This window comes from Silurus meridionalis, chromosome 17 (genome assembly GCF_014805685.1).
Source record: "Silurus meridionalis isolate SWU-2019-XX chromosome 17, ASM1480568v1, whole genome shotgun sequence".
Lineage (NCBI taxonomy): Eukaryota > Metazoa > Chordata > Actinopteri > Siluriformes > Siluridae > Silurus > Silurus meridionalis.
Window position 1 is genome coordinate 25,457,688 of NC_060900.1, and position 25,978 is coordinate 25,483,665.

The window sequence follows — 25,978 nt, forward strand, 5'->3', positions numbered from 1 at the left end:
TAGTATTTGCCTTTTGAACATCTTATTCCATATTGAGTCCCCATTTGCTATAATAATAACCTACACACTTCTGCTAGATTTTGGTGCATGCTAACACTATTTCTAGACATTTGTAGGAAGGAATAAAATGATCTGGAACTAGAAAACCAATTTAAGTGTGAAATAAGTAACAATGTCTAAAAATTTTGTATGATTCTTTTCCACTGTTATAATGATTTCCACTCTTCTGGGAAGATTTTACCGTGTGCTTGTCGAAATTTATGATCGTTTAGCCACAAGGATGTGCGTTAGTATGTCAGGTACTGATGTTGGTGAGATAAGGTGAGGTTGATAGCTCAAGATCTTCCACTTCAAGCATTGTCATGATGGAACTGCTTCGAGTCTCCTGGTTCAAGGGAGGGAAAATGTCATGCTCCCAATTGCATCTATAGACATCCTGTACAGTTGTGTGCCTCCAAATTTGTGGTAACAGTTTAGATATGAACCACACTACTACTATTTCTTCATTCTGCTCCCGTTAGGGCTACAACGGATCATCAAACCAACCACGTGCATGCCTTTTCTCAGGACGTCCATAAACCTCCTCCTTAGCCCTTATCTTTTTCTTCTGGCTCCATGGCTCCATCCTCAGCATTCTTCTACTGCTTCATATACCCCATGTCCCTCCTCTGCACATGACCAAACCATCTCAGTCATGTTTCCCCCCCACCTTGTCTCCAAAACGTCCTACCTGCACAGTCCCTTTTGGAAAAGAACCCGGTGGTAGCTTAGTGGTTAAGGTATTGGATTTTGTATGTGAAGGTGAGTTCAAATCCCAGCCAGACCATAAACCACAATCAGGTGTCCCAATTCTTTTGGTGGTCTAATGTATATATGGAATATGGAGAACATTTTATTGATGTAAATGTCTTGTTTGATTCCAGAGTTCATATCATTGAAATTAAACGATTCAAGAATTGTTCACTTTTATGTTTCAGATATAAAACACGTCTCTTTCTGTCACAGGATGATGGACGTGAGGTTTGTCCAATTGCGTCGCTTGTCGACCACGTGGGCGTTGCGCTCGCGCAGATAAAAGAAAAACCTCGTGATCCTATTGGCTGTTTCCGCGCCCTTAGCATCCCGCCTTTTCCACGGTTGCCATGCCATTCTGCAGTAGCTAACGCGCGGTAGCCAATCGGATCAAAGGTGGGCGGGGACTTTTTTTTTTCTCTTGACTCCTGTCAGCGGCTCGTTACTATCAGATCCCAGTGAACGCGGCGCGGGTTGCAAGGCTGAGGAGAGAGCGGGGAAAAATGAGCCATATTGTCCTTATTCTTCCTACGAAAAGGTGATTTTGAGCTTTTTTTCCCTATGCTTTTCTAGGCGTCAAGGGTTAATTTCATATACGGACATTCCGGTTTGTCTCTTGCTCTCATCTCATGTAACGCATTAAAAAAAAAAAAAAAACACCGCCGGCCGCGTCCCAAACGGCTTGTATAGTTGGTAATAGTGCACTTGGCTAATGCGCGAGCGACGTTGGTTCCAACGGCGCGCGTAGTGCGCTCGTGAACGATATTGGGCGTTATTTGGGACGGAGCCGTGCTCAATGAAGGGGTTTGGTGAAACTGTTTGATAAAACGGTTTTTTATTATTATTTTTTTAATCTTAATTAATTTATTCACTTATTTTATAGATGTGATTCTTATTTGTTTGGGGCTGTTTAATAGGGTGCCTTAAATAAGGTAGGAAGTTGCTCTGATGTGAAATTGTACAGCTTTTTATACATGAGGCTCATGAGGTCTGATTTTTTCATTTTTATAATTTTTTTCCTTATAAACAGCATATTTTCTCAACATTCTGCTCATCAGCTCCATTCAAGGGACATCAAATTTGACACGGGTCTCTGTTTGCATTTGAGAAATGTGATAAAATCCAAGACTCCATGCACCATTGAATAGGTAGGGTGCCAATATTTATGAAAAGCACTGCTACAATATCATAATACAGTCAACAAGTGTGTGTGACATGATGCCCTCATGCTGGTGGGCTCGAGGAAGTCCAGGTTGGAACCAGATGTGTAAAAATTATAGAGCAATTCTCAAGAAGTTCCACCACGTCTTTCGGAGGTGTTCATATCAACCGGTTCCACTTTGGGGTGACCAATCAGGATTCGGATCACACACACCATGGTGAAGAGAAATGGACTTTTCTTGCAAATGACGAGACAAACAAAACACAACCTTCATGCATCTGGTCCCAACCTGGATCTCCTGGAGCTCACTATCACATCGGTCTTCATCACATCAGACCATCCGTAGGTCGTAGGATGGAGCTGCTCCGTGTTTGTTGGACAGTTTTATTCCCACATCTCCTCATTAATAATCGCTGTCATTCATGTAGCTGAACATTTCAGAGATCTGATATGATAAGATTTGCTTCTTAAGCTGATGATCACTTCATCTACTCCGATTCAATCGCAACCTTCAAGACGATGCTCTGATCTTCACCATAGAAATATACATACACTATATGGACAAGTATTGCGACACCTGACTTTCAGCTTTTTCCAAACTGTTAACACAAATTTGGAGGCACACACTTTTATACACCTCAATTGAACTAGGAGACCCAAAACCTGGTCCCAGCATGATGATACAAACCCTGTGCATGATGCTCGCTCCATGATGATATGATTTACATTGAGTTGGATTTGAAGATCTCCTGTTAGAGAGCTCCAACCCTATTGAACACCTTTGGGATAGATCTTTCACGCTGACTGCACCCCAGACGTGGCAGACGTGCGCCGGTTCACTCAGAATTTCACGTTTGCTTGTTGTTCTAACTTGCTGTCCATGATGAAATTGCCTCAGTGTCGGTATGTAAAATGCTCGCAGCTGATTGGTCGCCATCACTACTCCGCACCAGGAGGTCAGTATGGAAGCGATGCTGGATCAGGTGCGAGAAGATTTCGTGTAACTGCATGCAGTTGAAGCTGGTTTTTAACCGTAACCTCTAGGGAGGATTTGTAATCGCTCTTGAGGGCCATTAGCTGTAAAAGCACCATGTTACGTTCGTAATACATTCAATACACATCTGATACAATCTCTCAGATGTGTGTGTGTGTGTGTGTGTGTGTGTGTGTGTACGTTCAGTTCCACGCTTCTTTACACTCTATGCAAGTTTTGCTGGAGCAAACCAGAGCGTGTATTGTTTCCTGTTTTGTATTGTAAGCTTTTTTTTTCAGTGCCTAAATGTTCTGTGTGTGTGTGTGTGTGTGTGTGTGTGTGTGTGTGTGTGTGTGTGTGTGTGTGTGTGTGTGTGTGTGTGTGTTTGTGTGAAAGAGAGAGATAGATATACATTCCTGGTCACCTGCTGGTCATCAGACAAAACCAGTCACCAACCACAAGACTGGTGAGAGCTTTAATTGTGAGGTCCTGCCTGCTTGAGGCGCACACACACACACACACACACACACACACACACACACACACACACACACACTCTCTTGAAGTGAAGAGGTTTGGCTCTGTTTTCGTTCTGCCACTGATCTCACACACAGCCGTCAGCTGCGTGTGTGTGGAGGGTCTTGTTAAATGGGGAACAGTGGAGGCTTAGAATTCGATGTTGAATTAAAGCACACACACACACACACACACACACACACACACACACACACACACAGGCACACACAGGACAGGTCTGGTTTGCGACTGTCATCTTTCTGTATGTCACAAACAAAGCAACACCGACTACTTACAGAGGTGGCGAGAGAGAGAGATGGTGAAAAGTGTGAGAGAACGAGATGTGGAAATACTGTGTGAGATGGAGAGGGTGTGTGAGAAAAAGACACAAAGGGAGATGTGGAAAGAGTGTGAAAGAATGAAAAGAGAAGGAGAGAAATGGAGATACTGTGTGAGTCTGTGAGAGCAAGAAATAGTGTGTGAGAGAGAGAGAGAGAGAGAGAGAGAAAGAAAACGACATATGGAGAGAATGTGAGAGAACGAAATGTGGAGAGTGTGTGAGAGGACGAGATGTGGAGAGAGTGTGAGAGAACGAGATGTGGAGAGAGTGTGAGAGAACGAGATGTGGAGAGTGTGAGAGAGAACGAGATGTGGAGTGTAGAAGAGCGAGAGAGAGAGAGAGATGTGGAAGAGTGTGAGAAATGGGGTGTGTGTGTGAGAGAGAGAGAACGAGATGTGGAGAAACAGAGAGATGGAGACAAGTGAGAGACATGCCATGTGTGAGACAGTAAAAGAGCGAGAGATGGAGAGAGCGTGGGACAGAGAAAGAATGAGAAATGAAGAGTGTGAGACCGATAGAGAGATGGAGAAAGACAGATAGACAAGGAATGGACAGAGATGATACAGAGATATAATGAGAGATGGATGGAGAGCGGGAGACAGATTGGAGATGGAGACGGCGGAAGATTGAGGGGTTCGAGAGAGAGATGGCGGGGCCGAGTGACACAACATGGTGGAAGAAAGCGAAAGAGAGACCTGGTTTCCAGTGAAGAAGGATGCAGATGTAAACGAGGGGATGAATGAGTGAGAGGAAGAAAAACACGATGATGATACGAGTGAAAGAGAACTCTTCAAGGGTTCTTTAGATTTCAGGGTTCTTCGGTTCTTCCTTCGAGGAAAATAATGATTCTATCAGCAAGATTTTAGAGTATGAGTGATTTGGGACACGTCCGCTTCCTCCAGGCTCTTCTGGGATTTACCCTCCCTTGTTCCACTCATCCGCAGTGCCCTTCTTTATCTCCCTGCCAGCCTTACCGCTTTGCCAAACAGGGCAGCGTTCAGGCTCTCAAGCACACACACACACACACACACACACACACACACACACACACACACTCACTCACTCACTCACTCACTCACTCACTCACCACCACTCACTCACTCACTCACTCACTCACCACCACTCACTCACTCACTCACTCACTCACTCACCACTCACTCACTCACTCACTCACTCACTCACACACACACACACACTCACTGAGAGCAGATGGATGATCTGTGGCTACAGGCCTGGTTACAGGGGCTGCAGCTGCTCCAGTGCTTTGAGCACAAAAATCTGCATTCATTCACTATTTACACCACAGACCCCAAAACACACACACACACACACACACACACGTTACATTAAATAAATGTTTCTCTTTACTGTTTTCTTCTGCTACTGATTTCTCAAGTCCAGGGAGGTGTGGCCTCAGTTGTTGGTTGGTTTAAGTGATGGAGATGTGGCCCCTGTGTCTAGTTTCAGTACAAGGGGTGCGGCTCAGTACCATATCTATCAGTCTCTAGAGAAGCAGGCGTGGCATCTATACCTTTCCAAGTGAAGGAGGTGTGGCTTCTTTCCCTATTTAGACCCAATAAAGGAGGTTATTTCAGGTGTCTGTATTTCTTTAGTCCTTATGAAGGAGGTGTGGCTTCTGTAATGTTTGGTCCCAGTGAAGAAGGTGTGGCTTCTGTACCTTTTAGTCTTAATGAAGGTGTGGCTTCTGTATCTTTTTATTCTTAATGAAGGTGTGGCTTCTGTATCTTTTTAGTCTTAATGAAGGAGGTGTGGCTTCTGTAAATCTTTAGTCCTAATAAAGGAGGTGTGGCTTCTGTATCTTTTTAGTCTTAATGAAGGAGGTGTGGCTTCTGTACCTTTTAGTCTTAATGAAGGTGTGGCTTCTGTATCTTTTTAGTCTTAATGGAGGTGTGGCTTCTGTACCTTTTAATATTAATGAAGGTGTGGCTTCTGTATCTTTTTAGTCTTAATGAAGGAGGTGTGGCTTCTGTACCTTTTAGTCTTAATGAAGGTGTGGCTTCTGTATCTTTTTAGTCTTAATGGAGGTGTGGCTTCTGTACCTTTTAATATTAATGAAGGTGTGGCTTCTGTACCTGTTAGTCTTAATGAAGGAGGTGTGGCTTCTGTATCTTTTTAGTCTTACAGAAGCCACACCTCCTCATTACCTTTTAGTCTTAATGAAGGTGTGGCTTCTGTATCTTTTAGTCTTACAGAAGCCACACCTCCTTCATTACCTTTTTAGTCTTAATGAAGGAGGTGTGGCTTCTGTACCTTTTAGTCTTAATGAAGGTGTGGCTTCTGTATCTTTAGTCTTAATGAAGGAGGTGTGGCTTCTGTACCTTTTTTAGTCTTAATGAAGGAGGTGTGGCTTCTGTACGCAGACCTGTTGAAGGACGCATGGTCTTTGTGCCCATCATCTCCATGACACTGGAGTCATTATGGACCAGAATATCATCACTTCCACTAAAAGAAGGCTGCTTAAGTAGGCACAATTTCTTTGTCCTGTTTGGTAGTCAGTATGAAGACACCTCTTCTGAAATCTTCCAGGGTTTTTGTGTAGAAAATCATTGAGCCATAAAGCTAACGTAGCTAATGATCCGTGTGGCAGTCGAGCTGGTGGTGGAAAACTTTGTTCTGTGTCTGGTTTGGTGGTTTTAGTCTGAGTTTTATTTACTGCAGTGCAGAGGAAGCGTCTCTTAACTCGGGCACCTCGAGTCTGTGTGTTATCTGGGTCGTCAGGGAAGCACATGACCTACCCTGTGTGTGTGTGTGTGTGTGAAGCAAAGAAAGAGATGAGGACGTACTTATCAACAAAAGCTCATTATTTCTTCTTCTTCATTACCTCATTCTGTCTGTTCCGTGGCCGTATGGACTCGTCCTCAGCAGCTGCAGAAGATCAGTGAAGTTTTCATATTAATCTGTAAATGAGCGAATTATGATGACGTGACTGAGACGGAGACACTCTGGTGCATGTCCCCAGATAAACTGATAAACACTGATTTATTTCTGTTTATTAATAATGTCAATTCTGTCTATAATCACCGTTTACACCCGAGTGCTGACGTGAAAACACCAAGGGGGTGTGAGAGAGAGCGAGAGAGAGAGAGAGACTGGCAGAGACAAGTAGAGAGATGAGGAGGAAGATGGACAGAAATAGAGAGAAAGATTCTCAGACAGAGAAAGAAAAAGAGACAAAATAATTGGAGAGAGTGGTGAACTTACTGATGGAGAGAAAGAAGAGGAGAAAGACAAGCAGATAGATACAAGAGAGAGAGAGAGATAAAGAGACAGGGAAAAGGGAAACGAGAGGGAAAGAGAGACAGGCAGAGAGAAAAAGGAGAGAAATAAAGAAAAAGAGAGAGTAAGAAAAGGGCAGACAAAGATAAAGGAAATAAAAAGGAATTAAAGAGGCAGAGAGACAGAATGACAAAGAGAGAGAGAGAAAGAAAAGAGAGATCAAGGCAGAGAGAGAAAGAATAAAAGAAAGAAAGAAAGATGCCAAGACAGGGAGAGAGTGACAGAGAGACAAAGAGAAAGTCAGATAAGACCAAAACAAAGAGAGACCAAGGCATAGAGAAAAAAATGATGGGCAAAGAGAGAAGGAAAGAGTGACAGAGAAAGATAAAGAGAGACTGAGGCAGGGAGAGGGAGAGAGAAAGAAAGAAAGATAAAAAGTCAGAGAGAGAGAGAAAATGAGTGACAGAAAAAATATAGTAAGGCAGAGAGAGGAAGAAAGAAAAAGAGAGAAAGAGACAGTGACAAAAGGAATGAGAGGCAGAGAGAGAGAGAAAGAACAGATAGAAAAAGAGTGATAATGATGAGGAGAAAGATGGAAAGAGAGAACCCTGAAATGGTGGAAATGTTCGCCTTTTCAGATTCTGGACGATTAAATATTTTTTGTTTATTATAAAATCTGAGACGGAAAAAGGCGGCACGTCAGGCAGCGTGAGATGGGTTTCAGTCGACAGGAAGTTGTCAGTTTCTGACAGGAAGTCTGCACAACTCAGGATGCTCAGCACGTTCCTGTCTGTATGCTATCATTATCATTACGGACATCGCACGTAGTAGCCGGAAACGGATAAGAAGTACAACGTCATGTGACCGCTGACGGGTGGTTGTGGTGTAAGAGGAATAAAGAACTTGGGATTGTTGGGAAATATTCAGCTGATCAGAAGTAATTGCACCCCAAACCCTTCGGTTTGTATACGTCTGACTTCTTCCCTTGAGAGAAAGACTTCTCTTTAGCTCTTCATTCTCTCTCTCTCTCTCTCTCTCTCTCTCTCTCTCTCTCTCTCTCTCTGTTTCTCATCTCCTCCTCTTTCTCTTCCTCTCTTTGGCATTTGCTTTTTGCTCCCCAAAGACTTCTTCAAGGATCTTCTGTTCAGTTCTGGAAGACCTGTTTTCTGAAAGCATGGAATGATGGATGACTTTATTCATTCTTGTTCTCCTTTTTTCCCATCAATTTCTTTTTCTTCTATGCACCTTTTTTTCTTTCCTTGCATGTGTTATTTTTGCTCATGTCGGTGTGTTTGTTTTCACCGTTACCATGACGTCCGACCGCCAGTCCTCCGTCTCGGTTGTGATAAAGCTGTGTGAGGAGACTCTGCTGTGTGACATCACACACACACACACACACACACACACACACACACACACACACACACACACACACACTGCGACTGGGAGGTTCACTACAGGTTAAAGCCAGGGCTTTGGATGACTTATTTTTGTTTTAGAGCTCCTGAACTGGCGTAACCCCTGAGTCACTCCTCAATCCACAAGAGATGGAGAAGGATGGAGAGAGAGTTAGAGATAGAGAAGGATTTGGAGATGGAGAGAAAGACAGAAGAAGTTGGAGAGAGAGAAGGATCTGGAGATGGAGGGAGACAGACAGAGAGAGATGGAGAGGAATCAGAGAAAAAGGGAGCCAGACAGAGAGAGAGGGAAAGGGATTTGGAGATTGAGGGAGACGGACAGGGAGAGATGGAGAGGTTCTGTAGCTGGAGGGAGACCGACAGAGAGAGATGGAGAAGGGTCTGGAGATGAAGGTAGACTGACAGAGAGATGGAGAAGGGTCTGGAGATGGAGGGAGACTGACAGAGAGATGGAGAGGAGCTGGAGATGGAGAGGATCTGGAGATGGAGGGAGACTGACAGGAAGAGATGGAGAGGGATCTGGAGATGGAGGGACACTGACATGGAGAGGGATCTGGAGATGGAGGGATACTGACAGGGAGAGATGGAGAGGGAGCTGGAGATGGAGGGAGACCGACAGGGAGAGATGGAGAGGAGCTGGAGATGGAGAAGGGTCTGAGATGGAGGTAGACCGGCAAGGAGAGATGGAGAGGGAGCTGGAGATGGAGAGGATCTGGAGATGGAGGGACACTGACATGGAGAGGATCTGGAGATGGAGGATACTGACAGGGAGAGATGGAGAGGGAGCTGGAGATGGAGGGAGACCGACAGGGAGAGATGGAGAGGAGCTGGAGATGGAGAAGGGTCTGGAGATGGAGGTAGACCGGCAAGGAGAGATGGAGAGGAGCTGGAGATGGAGAGGATCTGGAGATGGAGGACACTGACATGGAGAGGATCTGGAGATGGAGGGATACTGACAGGGAGAGATGGAGAGGAGCTGGAGATGGAGGGAGATCGACAGGGAGAGATGGAGAGGAGCTGGAGATGGAGAAGGGTCTGAGATGGAGGTAGACCGGCAAGGAGAGATGGAGAGGAGCTGGAGATGGAGAAGGGTCTGGAGATGGAGGGAGACCGACAGGGAGAGATGGAGAGGGAGCTGGAGATGGAGAAGGGTCTGGAGATGGAGGGAGACCGACAGGGAGAGATGGAGAGGGAGCTGGAGATGGAGAAGGGTCTGGAGATGGAGGGAGACCGACAGGGAGAGATGAAAAAGGGTCTGGAGATGGAGGGAGACTGACAGGGAGAGATGGAGCAGGAACTGGAGATGGAGGGAAACTGTCAGGGAGAGATGAAGAGGGAGATGGAGGGAGAATGACATGGAGAGATGAAGAAGGGTCTGAAGATTTCAAAAAGCACATCCCAATCTTTTGGTTAGATGTCCACAAACATTTGGCCGCACCACTTCCTGAGTGTAGAATTATTCGATGGTGAGGTTGTAGGTTCTTCAGAGAAACCTTGGTGTAAGTCATGTGTAATTCAAGTCGTTTGGCAGATCTTCTGTGATGTTTGAGTAAGCGTTAAAATGCTCGTCGTTATCTGGGCGTGGCCAAGTCCAATCTTTTAGGAGCACCTTTTCATCATCTGGATTATGGCCCTTGTTTAGATCCGAGTCAGGAAAAAAAATAACGTGTCTCCTGCTCAGAGAGATAGACGGAGAAATGGAGAAGGTGATGGAGGGAGGGTGACAGGGTGAAGAAGGATCTGGAGATGGAGGGAAAGACACAGACAGACAGAGAGAGATGGAGAAGAATCTGGAGAGAGGGAGAAGAGGATGGGGAGAGAGAAAGATCTGAAGATGGCATGAGAGATGGAAAGAGAGGGAGTAGGAGATAGAAAGAGACTGAGAAGGATCTGTATATAAAGAAGGATCTGAAGATGGAGGGAGAGATGGAAATGGAGGGAGACAGAGGTGTGTGTGTGTGTGTGTGTGTGTGTGTGTGTGTGTGTGTGTGTGTGTGTGTGTGTGTGTGTGTGTGTGTGTGTGTGTGTGTGTGTGTGTGTGTGTGTGTGTGTGTGTGTCCTATGGTCCAGTCCGGTAAAACAGCATTAAATTCGCAGCACAAAAACGAATCTCTCTGCTTCTGTATGAAACAGAATTACACTCAGCGAAAAAAGGCTTGTGTGTAACCATAGCAACAGTAACATGGCAACCAAAATGATAGCAATTAGTATGGGATACCCATAATGCTCTGCGGGGTTAGCATTTAGTGGATGTGTATTTAAATATACCCAGAATGCACTGCAGCATGTATAAAGGCTATAAAAGTCAGTAATTTTCTCCAGACTCCTGTGTGATCTCTGATAATGATTCGTTCTTGTCTCTGTCTGTCTCCTGACTTTGCTGCTGTCTTTCTGTCTCCCGCTGTCTGACATTTTTATCCTAGTAGAGGTGCTTTTTATTTATTTATTTATTTATTTTTGGTCCTGTCCCCGGTGGGAGTTAAAGTTTCCGCACCGTCTCTCTGCATTCTGCAGCTCATCTCATCTCATCTCTTCTCATCTCAACTCCTCCGTTCTCATCTCAATTCCTCTGCTTTCATCTCAACTCATCTCAACTCCTCTGCTCTCCTCTTAACTCATCTCAACTCCTCTGCTCTCCTCTTAACTCATCTCAACTCCTCTGCTCTCCTCTTAACTCATCTCAACTCCTCTGCTCTCCTCTTAACTCATCTCAACTCCTCTGCTCTCCTCTTAACTCATCTCAACTCCTCTGCTCTCCTCTTAACTCATCTCAACTCCTCTGCTCTCCTCTTTACTCATCTCAACTCCTCTGCTCTCCTCTTAACTCATCTCAACTCCTCTGCTCTCAACTCATCTCAACTCAACCTCTGCTCTCAACTCATCTCAACTCCTCTGCTCTCATCTCAACTCAACTCCTCTGCTCTCATCTCAACTCAACTCCTCTGCTTTCATCTCAACTCCTCTGCTTTCATCTCAACTAAACTCCTGCTTTCATCTCAACTGAACTCCTCTGCTTTCATCTCAACTAAACTCCTCTGCTCTCATCTCAACTCATCTCAACTCATCTCAACTTATCTCAACTCATCTCAACTCATCTCAACTCAACTCAACTCAACTCCTCTGCTTTCATCTCAACTAAACTCCTCTGCTCTCATCTCAACTCATCTCAACTCATCTTAACTCCTCTGCTTTCATCTTAACTCCTCTGCTTTCATCTCAACTCATCTCATCTCCTTTCAACTCATCTCATCTCCTCTGATCGTATCTGCTCTGCTGGAAGGTGCCTTTACATTGTTTCATTCTGTAAGGAACCAACTGAAACAAATAATCCACCCTGATGTGTCTGCTCAGAGATGGGTTCTGAGTTCTGACAGTACAGCTTTCATCCTCATTATTATTATTAACATTGGTGGTGGTTTTGTAATTATTACTGCTGCCTCCTCTGTTCCAATTTCAAAGACACAGACGAACAAAAGAGGATGAAAGAGCCCAAGACAAGAAAGATACAGAGAGAGAGTATAAGAGAGAGAAAGAACGAGAGATGGAAACACAGAGATAGAGAGAAACAGAAAAAGACAGGCATACAGAAACTGAGAGAGAAAGAGATCATAAGCAATACAGAGAGACATAGTGAGACTCAGACAGTTTGAGATGTTCAGTCACATGTCAGTGTGCAGATTTAAAGGTCTGAGGTAGAGCTGTGTGTGTGTGTGTGTGTGTGTGTGTGTGTGTGTGTGTGTGTGTGTGTGTGTGTGTTTGTATTTAAGTTGATCTGGTCGTTTATTGTTCTCACACCATCACCTGATATACTGTTTTCCTTTCCTCCACAGATCTCTGTAGAAACGCTTCGAAATGGAGACTGCATACTTCAGGAACAATTTCTGGGTGAGTGAGAGAAAGCGTGTGTGTGTGTGTGTGTGTGTGTGTGTGTGTAAAAAGCTGAGTCGTGTCAGCTGGTCCTAGGGGACCGAAATATTCTGCGATCGCTGCACACCTGGCCAAGGTATTTCAGGTTCACACCTCAGCAAAAGAGAGAGAGAGAGGCAGGCAGAGGGGGAAAAAGAGAGACGGAGATAAACCGACAGATGAAAATTACCAAGAAAAAAGAGAAATGGAGAGAGAGAGAGTTAGAGAGAGGGATTGATAGTCTCACTCGCCAATCGGCCCGCTTTCACTTTCTAGAGCCCAAGTTTTCCTCGCGGTCCAGCACGCCTTTCCCTGGCACCTGCCTGTGCTCAGTCATCATTCGGGGACCCTTCTGCTCTTCTCTGCTCCTCTTTCGAACCGCCCTTCTCTCAATCCTCTTATCCCCCCATTTACTGCAAAGAGAACACTGATTAGATAAATTGCCAACAGGTGTGGAATTCTTACCACTTGTGTACCCCGGCCTCAGCCTCTATTTACACACCAGTGCTCGGCAGCAGATACAGGGGTGCGTGCGTGTGTGTGTGTGTGTGTGTGTGTGCGTGTGTGCATGTGTGTGTGTGTGCACGCATACATACAAAGCATCCTGGAGCAGCAATGTTTTGCAACACTGGATCCCATGGGATCACAACAATCACACACACACACACACACACACACACACACGGACCACTTTAAGCCATCTTACCTATTATCCAAATAAAATTTCTCAGAACCCTCGAGGCCCAAAACTGAAGTGTGTGTGTGTGTGTGTGTGTGTGTGTGTGTGTGTGTGTGTGTGTGTGTGTGTGTGTGTGTGTGTGTGCGTGTGTGCGTGTGTGCGTGTGCGTGTGCGTGTGTGTGTGCGCGAGAGCATGTTCTTGAGTGTGTGATCACACCCCCGAGTGCAGTAAGTGTAAAGACATGATTAAACAATTAATGAAACTGTTAATTAAAAGACAATGAAGCTGCTTAAAAAAAAATATTGCGTGTGCGCACACACGCGCACACACACACACACACACACACACACACACACACACACACAGTTTTGTGCAGTTGTTAGACCGCTATGTGTAAGGGGACACTTCACCCACTGACCTGACAACCAATGACAAAAGTTGTATATATGTGTGTGTCTGTGTGTGTGTGTGTCTGTGTGTGTCTGTGTGTGTCTGTCTGTGTGTGTGTGTGTGTGTGTGTGTGTGTGTGTGTGTATGTGCATGCAGGTGTTGTGTAACAACATGGCTCAGTTTCTTTCTTGGAGTAGGGTTTCAGTGCAAAGCAATTACATACGCATGTATTAATGCACACACACGTGCGTGCGCGCACGCACACACTCGTGCACCTGCCTGCGCGCACACACACACACACCCTCTAGGAGTGCACCCTCATTCAAAACCTAATGGTACCCAGAGCACCTAATACTTTTTGCACAGACATCCTTGTCTTTGTCTTCATCCTCGTCCTCATCTTTTTCTTCCTCATCTCCATCCTCTCCTTGTCCCCATCTTCCTTCTCCTTCTCATCCTCACAGTCATCCTCATTGTCATGCTTATCCTCTTCCTTTTGCTTATTCTTGTCCTCATCTTCATCCTCATTTTCGTCCTTATCATTTTCCTCGTCTTCATTCTCTTTTTCATCTTTATTTTCTTCATTGTCTTCATCCTCATCTTACTCATCGTCAGCTTCGTTTTTGCCCTCGTCCTCAAGGGCGACCCCATGATGAAAATATCACGACAGTCGTTCAGAGCCGTTAATGTAAAACACGCTTTTTCACTGGGGTCCAATAACCAAAGGTCGTGACCCCATGTGGGGCTCCTGGTTTATAATTGGGGTCATGATGGATTTCAGGTGCCGATATTGTGGAATGTTGCAGAGTTTAATGTGCTGTTTCTTAACTTGTTTTTACCTCCACTATTCTCCTCTCATCTTTTCTTCCTTTTTCTGCTCTCATCTATTTTTCTTTTATTTTTTTCACTATTCCTCTACTCTGCTTTTCTCATCCCTCCTTTTCCTCTTCTCTTTTCTTTTCTTCTCTTTTCTTTTATTTTCTTATCTTCTATTTACCCGTTCTCTTTGCACTTCCTCTCTAACCTTCTCGTGTTAACTCAGAAGAATGGGAGTTTTTTTATTTGTACCCCGAATCCGCCCCTTAGGATGTGGCATTGTTTTGTTTCTGGGGTTATCTGTGACTCCACATCGGGCCTAAAGGGCAAGCATACACCGTCTCCTCCTCGCCTCGAGTCTCCACACACACACACACACACACACACACACACACACACACACACACACTCACGTTTAGTTTGTTTGGCATGCAGCGAGTTCCCTGCATGACCTGAAATGACATGACCTGATATAATTTTTATTATTTAAAATATTATGTCACTTCTTTGATTTCGTTTTTTGATTTCGTGATAATAGGTGCAATTAATTAGTAAATCTTCATAAATAAATAAATAAATATGGAAAAAAAATACATAAATTAAATTACCCAGTAATTGTTGTAGACATTACATCATGGAAGAGTAGCGTTTTCAAATATAGAAAATCGTACCCATTTTTATATCGTTGCAATGCATGATTGAGCATCGCGATCTGATATTTCTGCCGCATCGTGCCTTCCTTAATAATTTCATAAAAAGCTTTTTAAAGTTTACTGTGGTAGAAATACAGACAAAACACTGGCATGTACAAAATCTGAATCAGATTCACGAGCTGTTTACTTGGAATGGTTTTTAATTCCATTGTGACATTTCTTGTTCATGTGCTTACAAAGTGTGTGTGTGTGTGTGTGTGTGTGTGTGTGTGTGTGTGTGTGTGTGTGTGTGTGTGTGCAGGTGTTGTGTAACAACATGGCTCAGTTTCTTTCTTGGAGTAGGGTTTCAGTGCAAACCAATTACATACGCATGTGTTAATGCTCACGCACACACACTCGCGCACGTGCTTGCGCACACACGTCTGTTGTCTTGTGCAGAGGAGTGTGTGTACAGAGTCATTAGTGGTATTAGTGTTACTACAACAACTCAAACTCAAACAAATCCATATTATGGCAAAAAAACTGTTAATTAAAGAGAGAAGGCAGTCCATCATTAAGAAATGAAGGTCAGTCAGTCTGAAAAATCTCAAGTACTTTAAATGTATCCCCAAGTGCAGTCTCCAAAACCATCAAACACTATGATGAAACAGGCTCACATGAGGACTTTCTCAGGAAAGGAAGACTAAGAGCTACCTCTGCTGCTGCAGAAGATAAGTTTATTAGAAACTACCAGCCTCAGAAACCACCGTTTTGCATAACTCTTTTTAAGAGTTTAAATCTCAGACATATTTCTGCATCCACTGTCTAAAGAAAGCTGTAAAAGAAATCATTACTTTGGAAGAACAACAAGCAGAAGAGACTTGCTTGGATCAAGAAACACAAGCATTAGATGAGTGGAAAACCCGCCTTTGTTCTGATAAATGTAAATTTGTAACTTCTAACCGCCATGTCTTAGTTAGATGTACATAGTGTAAACGGACGGTTCCTGAGTGCATGGTTCCCACTGTAAAGCATGGAGAAGGAGCTGTGATGGTGTGATGGCTTTTAGTACAATACACAGGGACCTGCCATCCCATCTGGTTTCCGTGTTCCATCATTTACTTCTCAACAGGACAACGACCCCAAACACACCTCTAGGGTTATGTTGGAGCTATTTGTTCAGGAAGGGGACTGGTGGAGTACTGCATCAGATGACCTAGCCTCTACAATCACCTGATCTCAATCTAGTTGAGGTGGTTTGGGATGAGTTGGACCTGAGAGTGAAGGAAAAGCAGCCAACACGCACTCAACACCTCTGGGAACTCCACAAGACTGCGTTATGAGACTGACTGAGAGAATGCCAAGAGTGTGCAAAGCTTTCATCAAACAAAAGGATTCTACATTGAAAAATTGAAAATCTTTGGTGTTTTCTTGTTTGTTTATGTAATGTTTTTAAGTAAAATTAAATAAATGTGGCTGGCATTAAAACTGGTGAATGAACAACAGAAATACACTACTGTTTAGACGAGTAGTGAACAGTTTATGACTGACTGGTCCTTAAAAGCCGCATCTTTCTAACCCGCGATGTTTGAATTCACTCGCTCGTTTTCATTCCCGTTTTCCCAATAGTGAACTAGGGTGTCATGCACTGTATTGGGCCTAGTGAACAAGGGAACGAGTGAAGGATTTCAGACGCAGCATCGACGTTAGTTTGCTGTAGACACGACGTGCGTTTAGGTACACGGACCACGGCTTTATGGGGACCCTCACCGTGAATCATTCAAATGAGTATTTACAGCTCATGCACCTGATCATCTCACACACACTGTCTCATGTTTATCATGTGTTTTCTCTGTGTGTGTGTGTCCTCAGGGGGAGAAGAATGCAGGCTTTGACGTTCTCTACCACAACATGAAGCATGGCCAGATCGCCACCAAAGAGCTGGCTGAGTTTGTGAGAGAGAGGTGAGACAGCGCAAAGACGTGGGAGGTGGCATGATGGGGAGAGAGAGAGACAGATGGAGAGAGAAAAAAAAAGAGAGAGATAGTGAGAGAGATGTGATTTGTGATATTCATAGAATGTTGGCTGTTGTGACTCTGTTCTTACTATTACTATCAATTCTCCTCCTACTGCTTCTATTACTATTAAATCTCCTCCTACTGCTTCTATTATTACTACTATTACTCATATTAAATCCTCATATTATTATTATTATTATTATTATTATTTTCAGTAATATTTCCAGAAGCATTAGGAGGAGAAAATATAGTAATAATTTTATATATAGTATTAGTTAAAGAAGCTTCTTACTACTACTGGTAACGCGATTAGTGCTGAAGGTAACATGATTTCCATGTCTACTATGATTCAGTATGACTAATACGACTATTCCTACTAATACTGCTAATGCAATTAGTTCTGCTACTGCCGATTACTGATCCAAACCAAACGATTACCAGAACAACTCGGGCAAATAAACAAACCCACACTTCCTGTACAATATGTGTGCTTTCCCTCTCTCTGCTTTGCACTGTAGTGTTAAAACACACTGGTATGTGAGGAGTATCACTGAACAAAGAGCTTACTGTCCATATCCAGGAGTCCACACACACACACACACACACACACACACACACACACACACACACACACACACAGAGTGTGAGTATCAGTGAGTATTTGGCTTGAGTTCATTTAATTTCTGTATTGGATCAAGCCGGAGGAAGTGTGTGTGTGTGCTGGCTTGGGTAACTGGAGAATTAATATAATTGAGGATACTGAAGAATATTAATCCGGTTATCCTTGAACACACTGTGTGTGTGTGTGTGTGTGTGTGTGTGTGTGTGTGTGTTCTGTTCTTGCCCAAGCACACCTGAACAGGTACATCAACCTTCTACAGGCCTATTTGGCTCTGTGACCTGGAGCCAAGAAAATTTCTCAGTCACTAAAAAGGAGGTGTGGCCTCTGTACATGTCAGTCTTTTTAAAGGAGGTGTGGCCTCTGTACATGTCAGTCTTTTTAAAGGAGGAGTGGCCTCTGTGCATGTCAGTCTTATTAAAGGAGGAGTGGCCTCTGTACATGTCAGTCTTTTTAAAGGAGGAGTGGCCTCTGTGCATGTCAGTCTTATTAAAGAAGGTTTGGCCTCTGTACATGTCTGTCTCCCTGAGGGAGGAGTGGCCTGTGCCAGTTTTACTGAAAGAGGTGTGGCCTCTCTACTGTCTGTCCCACTGGTTAATACTCTGGGTTACTGACCAGAAGGTTAAAGGTTCAAGCCCCAGTATTAGCTAAGCTGCCACTCTTGGGGCCCTTGAGCAAGGCCCCTATTCCAATGTGCTCCAGGGCCTGACTCTGCACTCAGACCCCAGCTTCCTAACATCAATGGGATATGCGAAGAAAGAATTTTACTGTGCTGTAAAGTTCATGAGGCAAGTATAAAAAGCAAAATGCTTTTCTTTCTCTCCGTGAAGGAGGCGTGGTAACTATAAACATCCCCATCCACTTTAATAGGAACACTGATACACCTCCTCATTCACGCAGTTATCCAATCAGCCGAACAAACTGTGGAAAAATAATGGAGCTTCATATAATGTTCACATCAAACATCAGAATGAAGAAACGGTTTGCTTTGAGTATTCCAGAAAGTATGACTGAGTATCTTCTGTGATTTTCATCACACACAGCAATCTGGTGTAGAAAAACAAGGAACCTCTTCTGAGATGATGGTCTTCATGCTGATACACCTTGATGATCAGAGAGATCAGACATGAATAACCATTTGACTTAATGAAACTGGTCTGTGCTTTTCTGGAAGGAGAGGAACCTGGTGTGCTCTTTTGTTCTTGTAGCTTTTACACCTCAAGATCTGATGTTATGAGAATGCTGAGATTCTTTTCTTCATATCAAGGCTGTAAAGTGTGATTATACTGTAGAACTGTTTGATCTGAATGTTCACTGAAGTTTTTGAATTGTATCTACATGATTTTTACGTTAGCTGCTATAACGTGTTTCAAGTCCAACTGGAGGAGGTTCACAGTATAACCGTTGTCAGTCCCATCAAACAAGCCCTTCAAGCCCTGAAGCAATTAAAAACAACAACAACAACATTAGCATGTAACATTGTATTGAAGGAAAACAACTCGGAGTCGCATCTTTTCCAAAAATCTGATTTCTCACTCTGTCACGCCCCCAGACAGAGATCTGAATCTGCTGCGTCTTCACCGGAGACCCCATGTGCTGAATGGAAACTCGTACCCCATGCAGGAGACGAGGCGGTTCATCACTGCCATGCTGAAACATTTGCACGCCCGTTAAAAAGACAAACAGGTTTTTTTTCCCCCGGGGCTGTTTCATGTGCAGAATGTAATGTTTTACGCTCCGGAATGACGTTCGGAATACACTCTGCAGGGCGTTTCCATCTGGCTTCAGCGCTCCGGCATGGGATTGAATCCTGCTGAATTTCACATTTACAGATATTATAATAGGGATATAATGACATATAATCATACAATAAATAGGTTATTATAACATTTACTCCTCTGGGAAGATGTGCCTTAACCACTGACCTCCATTGCCCTCCACTGCTCCACCACTGACCTCCAATTCCCTCCACTGCCCCACCACTGACCTCCAATTCCCTCCACTGCCCCACCACTGTCCTCCACTGCCCCGCCACTGACCTCCACTGACCCTCCACTGACCCTCTACTGCCTTACATGTACTGATGTAGGTGAGGTGAGGAGGCCTGGAGTGCAGTGAGCGTGAAAAAAATTCAGCCCAATATGGTTTATAGCTCTATAGCAGGTGATCTTCCTCTCCAAACCATGTAAAGCAGATCTTCATGGAGCTGGCTTTGTGCACAGGGGCACTGCCATGCTGGAACATGTTTGGATCTCCTAGTCCAGTTCAATTGTGTATCTCCATGTTTGTGGTAACAGTTTGGAGAAGAACCACATATAGCTGGAAAAGTCAGGTCTTCCAAAATGAATGTGTGTGTGTGTGTGTGTGTGAGTGTGTGTGTGTGTGTCATCATTCATTCTTGGCAACGTTAGCTCGTTGATTTTAGCTTGCTTGCACAAATGGATTAGCGCCACATCCCTGAGAAGAGTAGCTTCCAGTTTTCAATCAGGAAACGAGGAGGGTTTGTTCATCGAATCCTCAGTGTCTGTCAGCAGGAGATCGTGAAGAACAGCATCCTGAGTAGGAGCTCTGCAGTCACACTGAACGTCCAGCAGCCGGAATTTCTTTGGTGACCTGCTGTGAAAACGGCAGCAACCTGATATGACCGTGTTGAAATATTCATGTGTGTGCAGGCAGCGACACCGCGGGAAAAAAACGATTTTATAATCGTGTAAACAAGATGTTCTCACGTGATACAATTTCGAGGGTCAGAGTTCACCAAATCAAATCAACTTTTAATAGAAACTTCATCTGGGAAATTTTGGAAATATTTCAAGTTGGAAACTTGGAATTTATATGGAATTTACAAGCATTTTTTAAGGAAATTTGGGGAAATCCAAACATTTAGTTTGGTCATAAGCTGACATGCATGCAAACTAATACAGATTTTCTTTTTAAAATAACATATTTGATTTAATTGTTAGTATCATTTCGTGCACAACAGCTTACACACAGCACGAGGACGTTTTAAACATAAATGTGTGTAACTCACGTGAATACTCGCCAAGCTGGACATTTGTTTGCAAGATGGAAGGAATGATGTGCGAGATGTTCTGGATGAATGCACAGGGTAGAAATTAAATTAAATTGATGGAATTCTGGTTGTTTTAACCAAAATTATCCTGCAAGATTTTTTTTTCTTTCAACTACACTTAAGTTCCCTCTTATTGGATAAATTCCCAGTTTATTCCCGTTCATTCCTGATAATTCCCATGGAAAGTTTACAGCCTTGAAAATTGCTGGACATGGTAGTAACATGGTATCGGATGTTTTGAATATTTCTTTCAACAAGTCGGATTGAACAGGGAATCTGCAATATACAGTACTGATGTGTGTGTGTGTGTGTGTGTGTGTGTGTGTGTGTGTGTGTCGATCAGGGCTGCCATTGAGGAGACCTACTCCAAATCCATGAGCAAGCTGGCAAAGATGGCCAGCAATGGAAGCCCGCTCGGGTAAGTGACCTCATCATGTTTGTGTTTTATTCTGATTCCTACAGGCAAAGCTGTTGGGAACTCAGTGGGTCCTTGGACTTCTGATCGGAAGGTTGCGAGTTCTAATCCCAGCTCCACCAAGCTGCCACTGTTGGGCCCTTGAGCATGGCCCTTAATTAAATTAGTAAACTTAGTTATATAAGTGCTGCATGTGGCCAATTGGTACATTCAGCCGGGCTTTGTGAAAAGGGAACCGGAACACCACTGAGAAATTATTTTTTTAGCACAGAGGGTGACAATGACGTGTGTGTGTGTGTGTGTGTGTGTGTGTGTGTGTGTGTGTGGTGGATAATGTGGTGGAGAGAAGGTACTTTGTGCACAGTTTCAGATCAAGTGTGTTGTGGTAAAAAAGGAAATTCAGTTTTATAGGAAGTGAAGTACAGCCAGTTGAGGGTCATGATAATGGTTTGGTCATTTCTTCATGCCGTCTGCTTTCAACACACACACAGACACAGACACACACACACACACACACGATTACGATAAAGAAAGTTGAGTAACCTGACATGCCCCCTCTGAGAATTATATATGCAGGGTTGCCAGATTTTCTTTTTTAGTTTTTTTTTTTTTTTTACACAATATTATGATGCTCTCATTCATTAGGGTTTAGTTATTGTGCTTAAAACAACACTCATTCAGGCGATGCTCATTTTTACGTAGCGAAAATACATGGAAACATGACAATATCGTTGTCGGTCTAAATCCAGGTGCACACTGCGATTTTGGCCACGATTTGGTCGTCTGAAACAAATTTTGGCCACTTTCTTGAGGAGACTCCTAGAATCATACGCTAAAATCTGGTCTCTGATCGCTGGTTTAACATGTTCACCGACAGCTGATTAATAGCCGCTGAGATCATTTTTATTTTTTCCTCTGATGAAATTCTGGCAGTTCCAAAAGATTTCAGTCTCTTTCCTGCAGTCTAACTTCTCCTACGACGACCATCAAACCAAGAACTAAACAAGAGCGCCGAACCTCAGCTTCAAACCACCGCAGGCAAAATTGTTGAAACGAGTCAGGCGGACGGTACGGCGAGAAGAGAAATGGATCCCGAACAAAAAGAATGGAAACAGATTCTTTAAACATGATCCTAATAAACATGTTCCAAATCTTTGAGAACTTATGGATGTTTAGCGATGGGGTATCAGAAGTGCACCACCACATTTCTAGTCCTTGCAGAGGAGCAGGAACGGGTCAATGGACGAGTTATTGGCATTCGATCCAAAATGTCTGAGAACAGCTTTCCAGACCCTCTTTAAATCATGTAATATACCATATCAAATATTAATATACATATCATTTAGATATAAACTGTATAGCCAGATGGGGTTCAAGCCCCAGTATTGCCAAGCTGCCACTGTTGGGCTCTTGAGAAAAGCACTTAACCCTTAATGCCTCAGGGGTGCGGTACCATGGCGGACCCTGTACTCTGACTCCAACTTCTTGTTTTGAAAACCGGGGAAGTGCTAGCTCAGTGGTTTAGGCTCTGGGTTACTGATCTGAAGGTTGGGGGTTTAACCCCCAGCATCACTATGTTGGGCCCTTTTACATTTTGGTGTAACTACAATCTTGAGCAATGTAACTGTATCAGAGGTGTAGTGAATATTTCCTTATCCCCTCCCCCTATCCTTTTTCTTTACCCCTTTTTCTCTTAACCCCCACTCACTCCTTCCTCCCTCCCTCACAGCACATTCGCCCCCATGTGGGACTTGTTCCGGATGTCTTCGGACAAAGTCGCACTCTGCCACATGGAGCTGACGAGGAAGATGAACGACCTTATCCGTGACATCAACAAGTACGGCGAGGAGCAGGTCAAAGTTCACCGCAAGGTACCACCCGAGCACCTCTGCCTCCGAGGACGCACTGTAAAGCATCATCTCATTTGCATAATGCAAATTTTCTATGCTTTTTTACTTTTTATAGTTACTTCCTGCCATATCCGGTTCTTCTCCAAACTGTCACCACAAAGCTGAAGGCACACAATTGATGAGTTTGGCTGCGCTAATACAATTTTGCGTTCACTTGAACTTGGACACACAAATCTGTTCCAGCATGGCAGTGTACAAAGCCAGCTCCATGAAGATCTGCTTTACATGGTTTGGAGAGGAAGATCTCCTGCTATAGAGCTTTGATCTCAATCCTACTGAACACCTTTGGGATGAATTGGAACACACCCCAGGTGTCCTCACCTACATCAGTACCTGCATTTCATAACACCTTTGTGGAGTTTGTAGACACCTGACCTATAAAAAATTTTATGTTCTTTTGAACATCCCATTCCACATTTATTGCCCCATTTACTATCATAATGACCTCCACTCTTCTGAGAAGATGTTCTACTAGATTTTGGAGTGTTGAGCTCATTTGAGTTAGTAAAGTCCTGCCCTGGGGTGTAGTCAGCATTCTAATTCATCCCCAAGGTGTTTATTAGGGTTCACTAGCACTATAGCAGGAGATCTTCCACTCCAACCCATGTAAAGCATATCTTTATGAACCTGGCTTTGTCCACAGGGGTATTGTCATGCTGGAGCTGGTTTAGGTCTTCTAGTTCAAATGATGGGAAAATGTCATGCCACCAAATGCATCCAAAGACAGTCTATACTATTTTGTGCCTCCAACTTTGTGGTAACCGTTTGAAAAGAACCAGATATGTCTGGATAAATTGGTTGTCCGAATACTTTTGACCATACAGTGTATTTAAGAATATTATAATTATGGTTTGGCATTGTTTTGGCTTATTAATGGTACCGGTGTTTTCCGCAGACGAAGGAGGAGGTGATTGGTACTCTGGAGGCAGTTCAGGTTCTACAGGTGCAGAACGGACACTTGCAGAAGGCCAGAGAGGGCTATCACGCTAAATGTATGGAGCTGGAACGGCTACGCAAGGAAGGAGCTCCTCAGAAGGAGCTGGAGAAGGTGTGCTTTAGGAAAACAAAAATGTGTCATGGAAATTTCTCATTTTTATTATTTTACTGATTTATAATTATTTGTGTTGATTTGTTGATTTCAGGCTGAGCTGAAATCCAAGAAGGCGGCCAAGTCGTTTGCGGCGTCTGTAGCTAAGTTTAACTCCACGGGAGGAGACTTCGAGCAGAAGATGAGCGAATCTGCACAGGTATAGATGTTTCTAGATTGATGGATCTCTTTTTTCTTTTTCTTTTTTTTTTTTTTTTTTTATTAACAATTTTTTATTAAATTATATTCACAAAATAGCTATAAAGGCTTTTTTATCGAGGGGCCCTCTGAAACTACTTTTATTGTAATGCCAAGTTTCCTCTTAACTACTTTATGTTGAGGTTTTTCTAAAACTATTTTTTATTTTGAGGTTTCTATAAAAACTTTTTTTAAATTTGAGATTCCTTTCAAACTTCTTTTTTTTCTGTTGTGATTCCCTTTAAAAATAATTTTGTCAATGTGCCTCCAAAACTACTTTTTTTTTTATCTCAGTTCTTTCTAAAATGACTGTTGTTTTTTTTGTTATTTTTAACAATTTTTTTTAAACTACTTTTAAATAAAATGTATAATTACACATGAGCTTCTTTACATTACAATTTCCCCAAAGTCTATTTAAAACCATGTTGATACCATTCCTGCTGTTTCTACACACATACCCACCCTCATTCTCAGCTTTCTTTTCTGTTTTTTTTTATATATATATATATATATATATATATATATATATATATATATATATATATATATATATATAAAATTACTAAACTTTTCAGAGGTCCTCAACATCAACATTCTGGTTTTAAAAGATGGCCTCAGAAAAAAAAAAAAAGAATCCAGAACGGAATCCAAGGGCAAACAACACAGTACTTAGCGAACAACACGAACGAGACTGTGACCAAAACGAGGAACCAAAACGAGACAGAATAACGGGGGAATCGAAACAATAAACAAGGGCTTCATTTAACAGCAGATAACTGAATCTAACTTTATACATCCGAAACACATTTTGCTCATGCGCAGTGGAGGAATGTAAGCGTTTTCGGTGTGGATGAGCAACTTTTTGACTTGAAAACGAAAGCGTAGACGTAGTTTATTGATTTGGATTAGTGAAGAAATAACCTTAAGTAGACCTCCAGAAACACTTGAAGGCAAAAGGCCTCCATGGGCACTCATCAGAGACGGCTCTATTATTAAGAAAAGGTTTGCTGAAGTTGAAGAAGGAAACATTTGGAGCTTCACTCTGCCTTTTCTTCATGGCTCTTAAACTACTCTGTTGACTCCCTGGTCAGAAATTTAGCGAGGAGCTCCTGTGTTTGGATGTTTGATGGTTGAGTGATGATCCTTCCGCTTGCAGATAATGGGTCCCTATTGGTGCTTAGAGGAACGTTTAGGAGTTGCGAAATCAATCAGTAATAAGTTATGTAGTGTATCCAATCTTGTTATGAAGGTCTTGGGAAAGCTTTTTGCCTCCACCCATGATGAGATGTCTCCAGCTAGCTGGATGTGAAGAATCGTTCCTTTCATCATGCTAAAATATATATATATATATATATATATATATATTTCAATTCAAAATAGAAATGATTTTTAATGTTAAAATTGCAGCATTAGGATTCAATGCAAAACTGTGAATGTAATAACGGAAACATTTAATGTTAATTTAAATGTAATGTAATAATTCAACTAACATTTGGATCATTTCTGAATTTTAATGTTCCATTTGGAGTCTTTTATACTGTAAGAGTTGCAGGTTGACCTTCGACATGATCGCTGTGAGGGCGAAGTTTATTTGTCGAAACGCCTGTTTGTGCTGTTTGGGCTCTGAATACGAATCGGGCCTGTAACGTGTTTTACAAGCGCAAAATCTCGTTCCTACAGCCGTCATAAACGACTCCAAAGGCAACTGATTCTTTTATCTCAACACACAATATGTTGCAAAGCTCCTGCAAGTGCACTCGTGGTTTTTTAGCTTTTTTTTGTTTCATAGTCGTGTT

General features: G+C 43.0%; 1 protein-coding gene across 4 annotated transcripts in view; it reads left to right on the plus strand.

Moving 5' to 3' along the window:
- The first annotated feature begins 1,228 nt into the window (after window positions 1–1,228).
- The window catches only part of fcho1 (FCH and mu domain containing endocytic adaptor 1), a 37,764-nt gene continuing 13,014 nt past the window's right edge, over window positions 1,229–25,978 (plus strand). For 2 of the 4 annotated variants that reach the window (XM_046870478.1, XM_046870482.1), the window contains exons 1-7: window positions 1,229–1,330; window positions 12,269–12,323; window positions 16,735–16,826; window positions 20,916–20,990; window positions 22,717–22,858; window positions 23,793–23,945; window positions 24,040–24,144. In XM_046870478.1, the coding sequence (XP_046726434.1) occupies window positions 12,291–12,323; window positions 16,735–16,826; window positions 20,916–20,990; window positions 22,717–22,858; window positions 23,793–23,945; window positions 24,040–24,144 (600 nt within the window). In that variant the 5' untranslated portion in view covers window positions 1,229–1,330; window positions 12,269–12,290. Of the gene's footprint in view, window positions 1,331–1,822; window positions 1,941–7,761; window positions 7,981–12,268; window positions 12,324–16,734; window positions 16,827–20,915; window positions 20,991–22,716; window positions 22,859–23,792; window positions 23,946–24,039; window positions 24,145–25,978 lie in introns of those variants that run through there. The other 2 variants (XM_046870481.1, XM_046870479.1) reach the window with 2 other exon arrangements.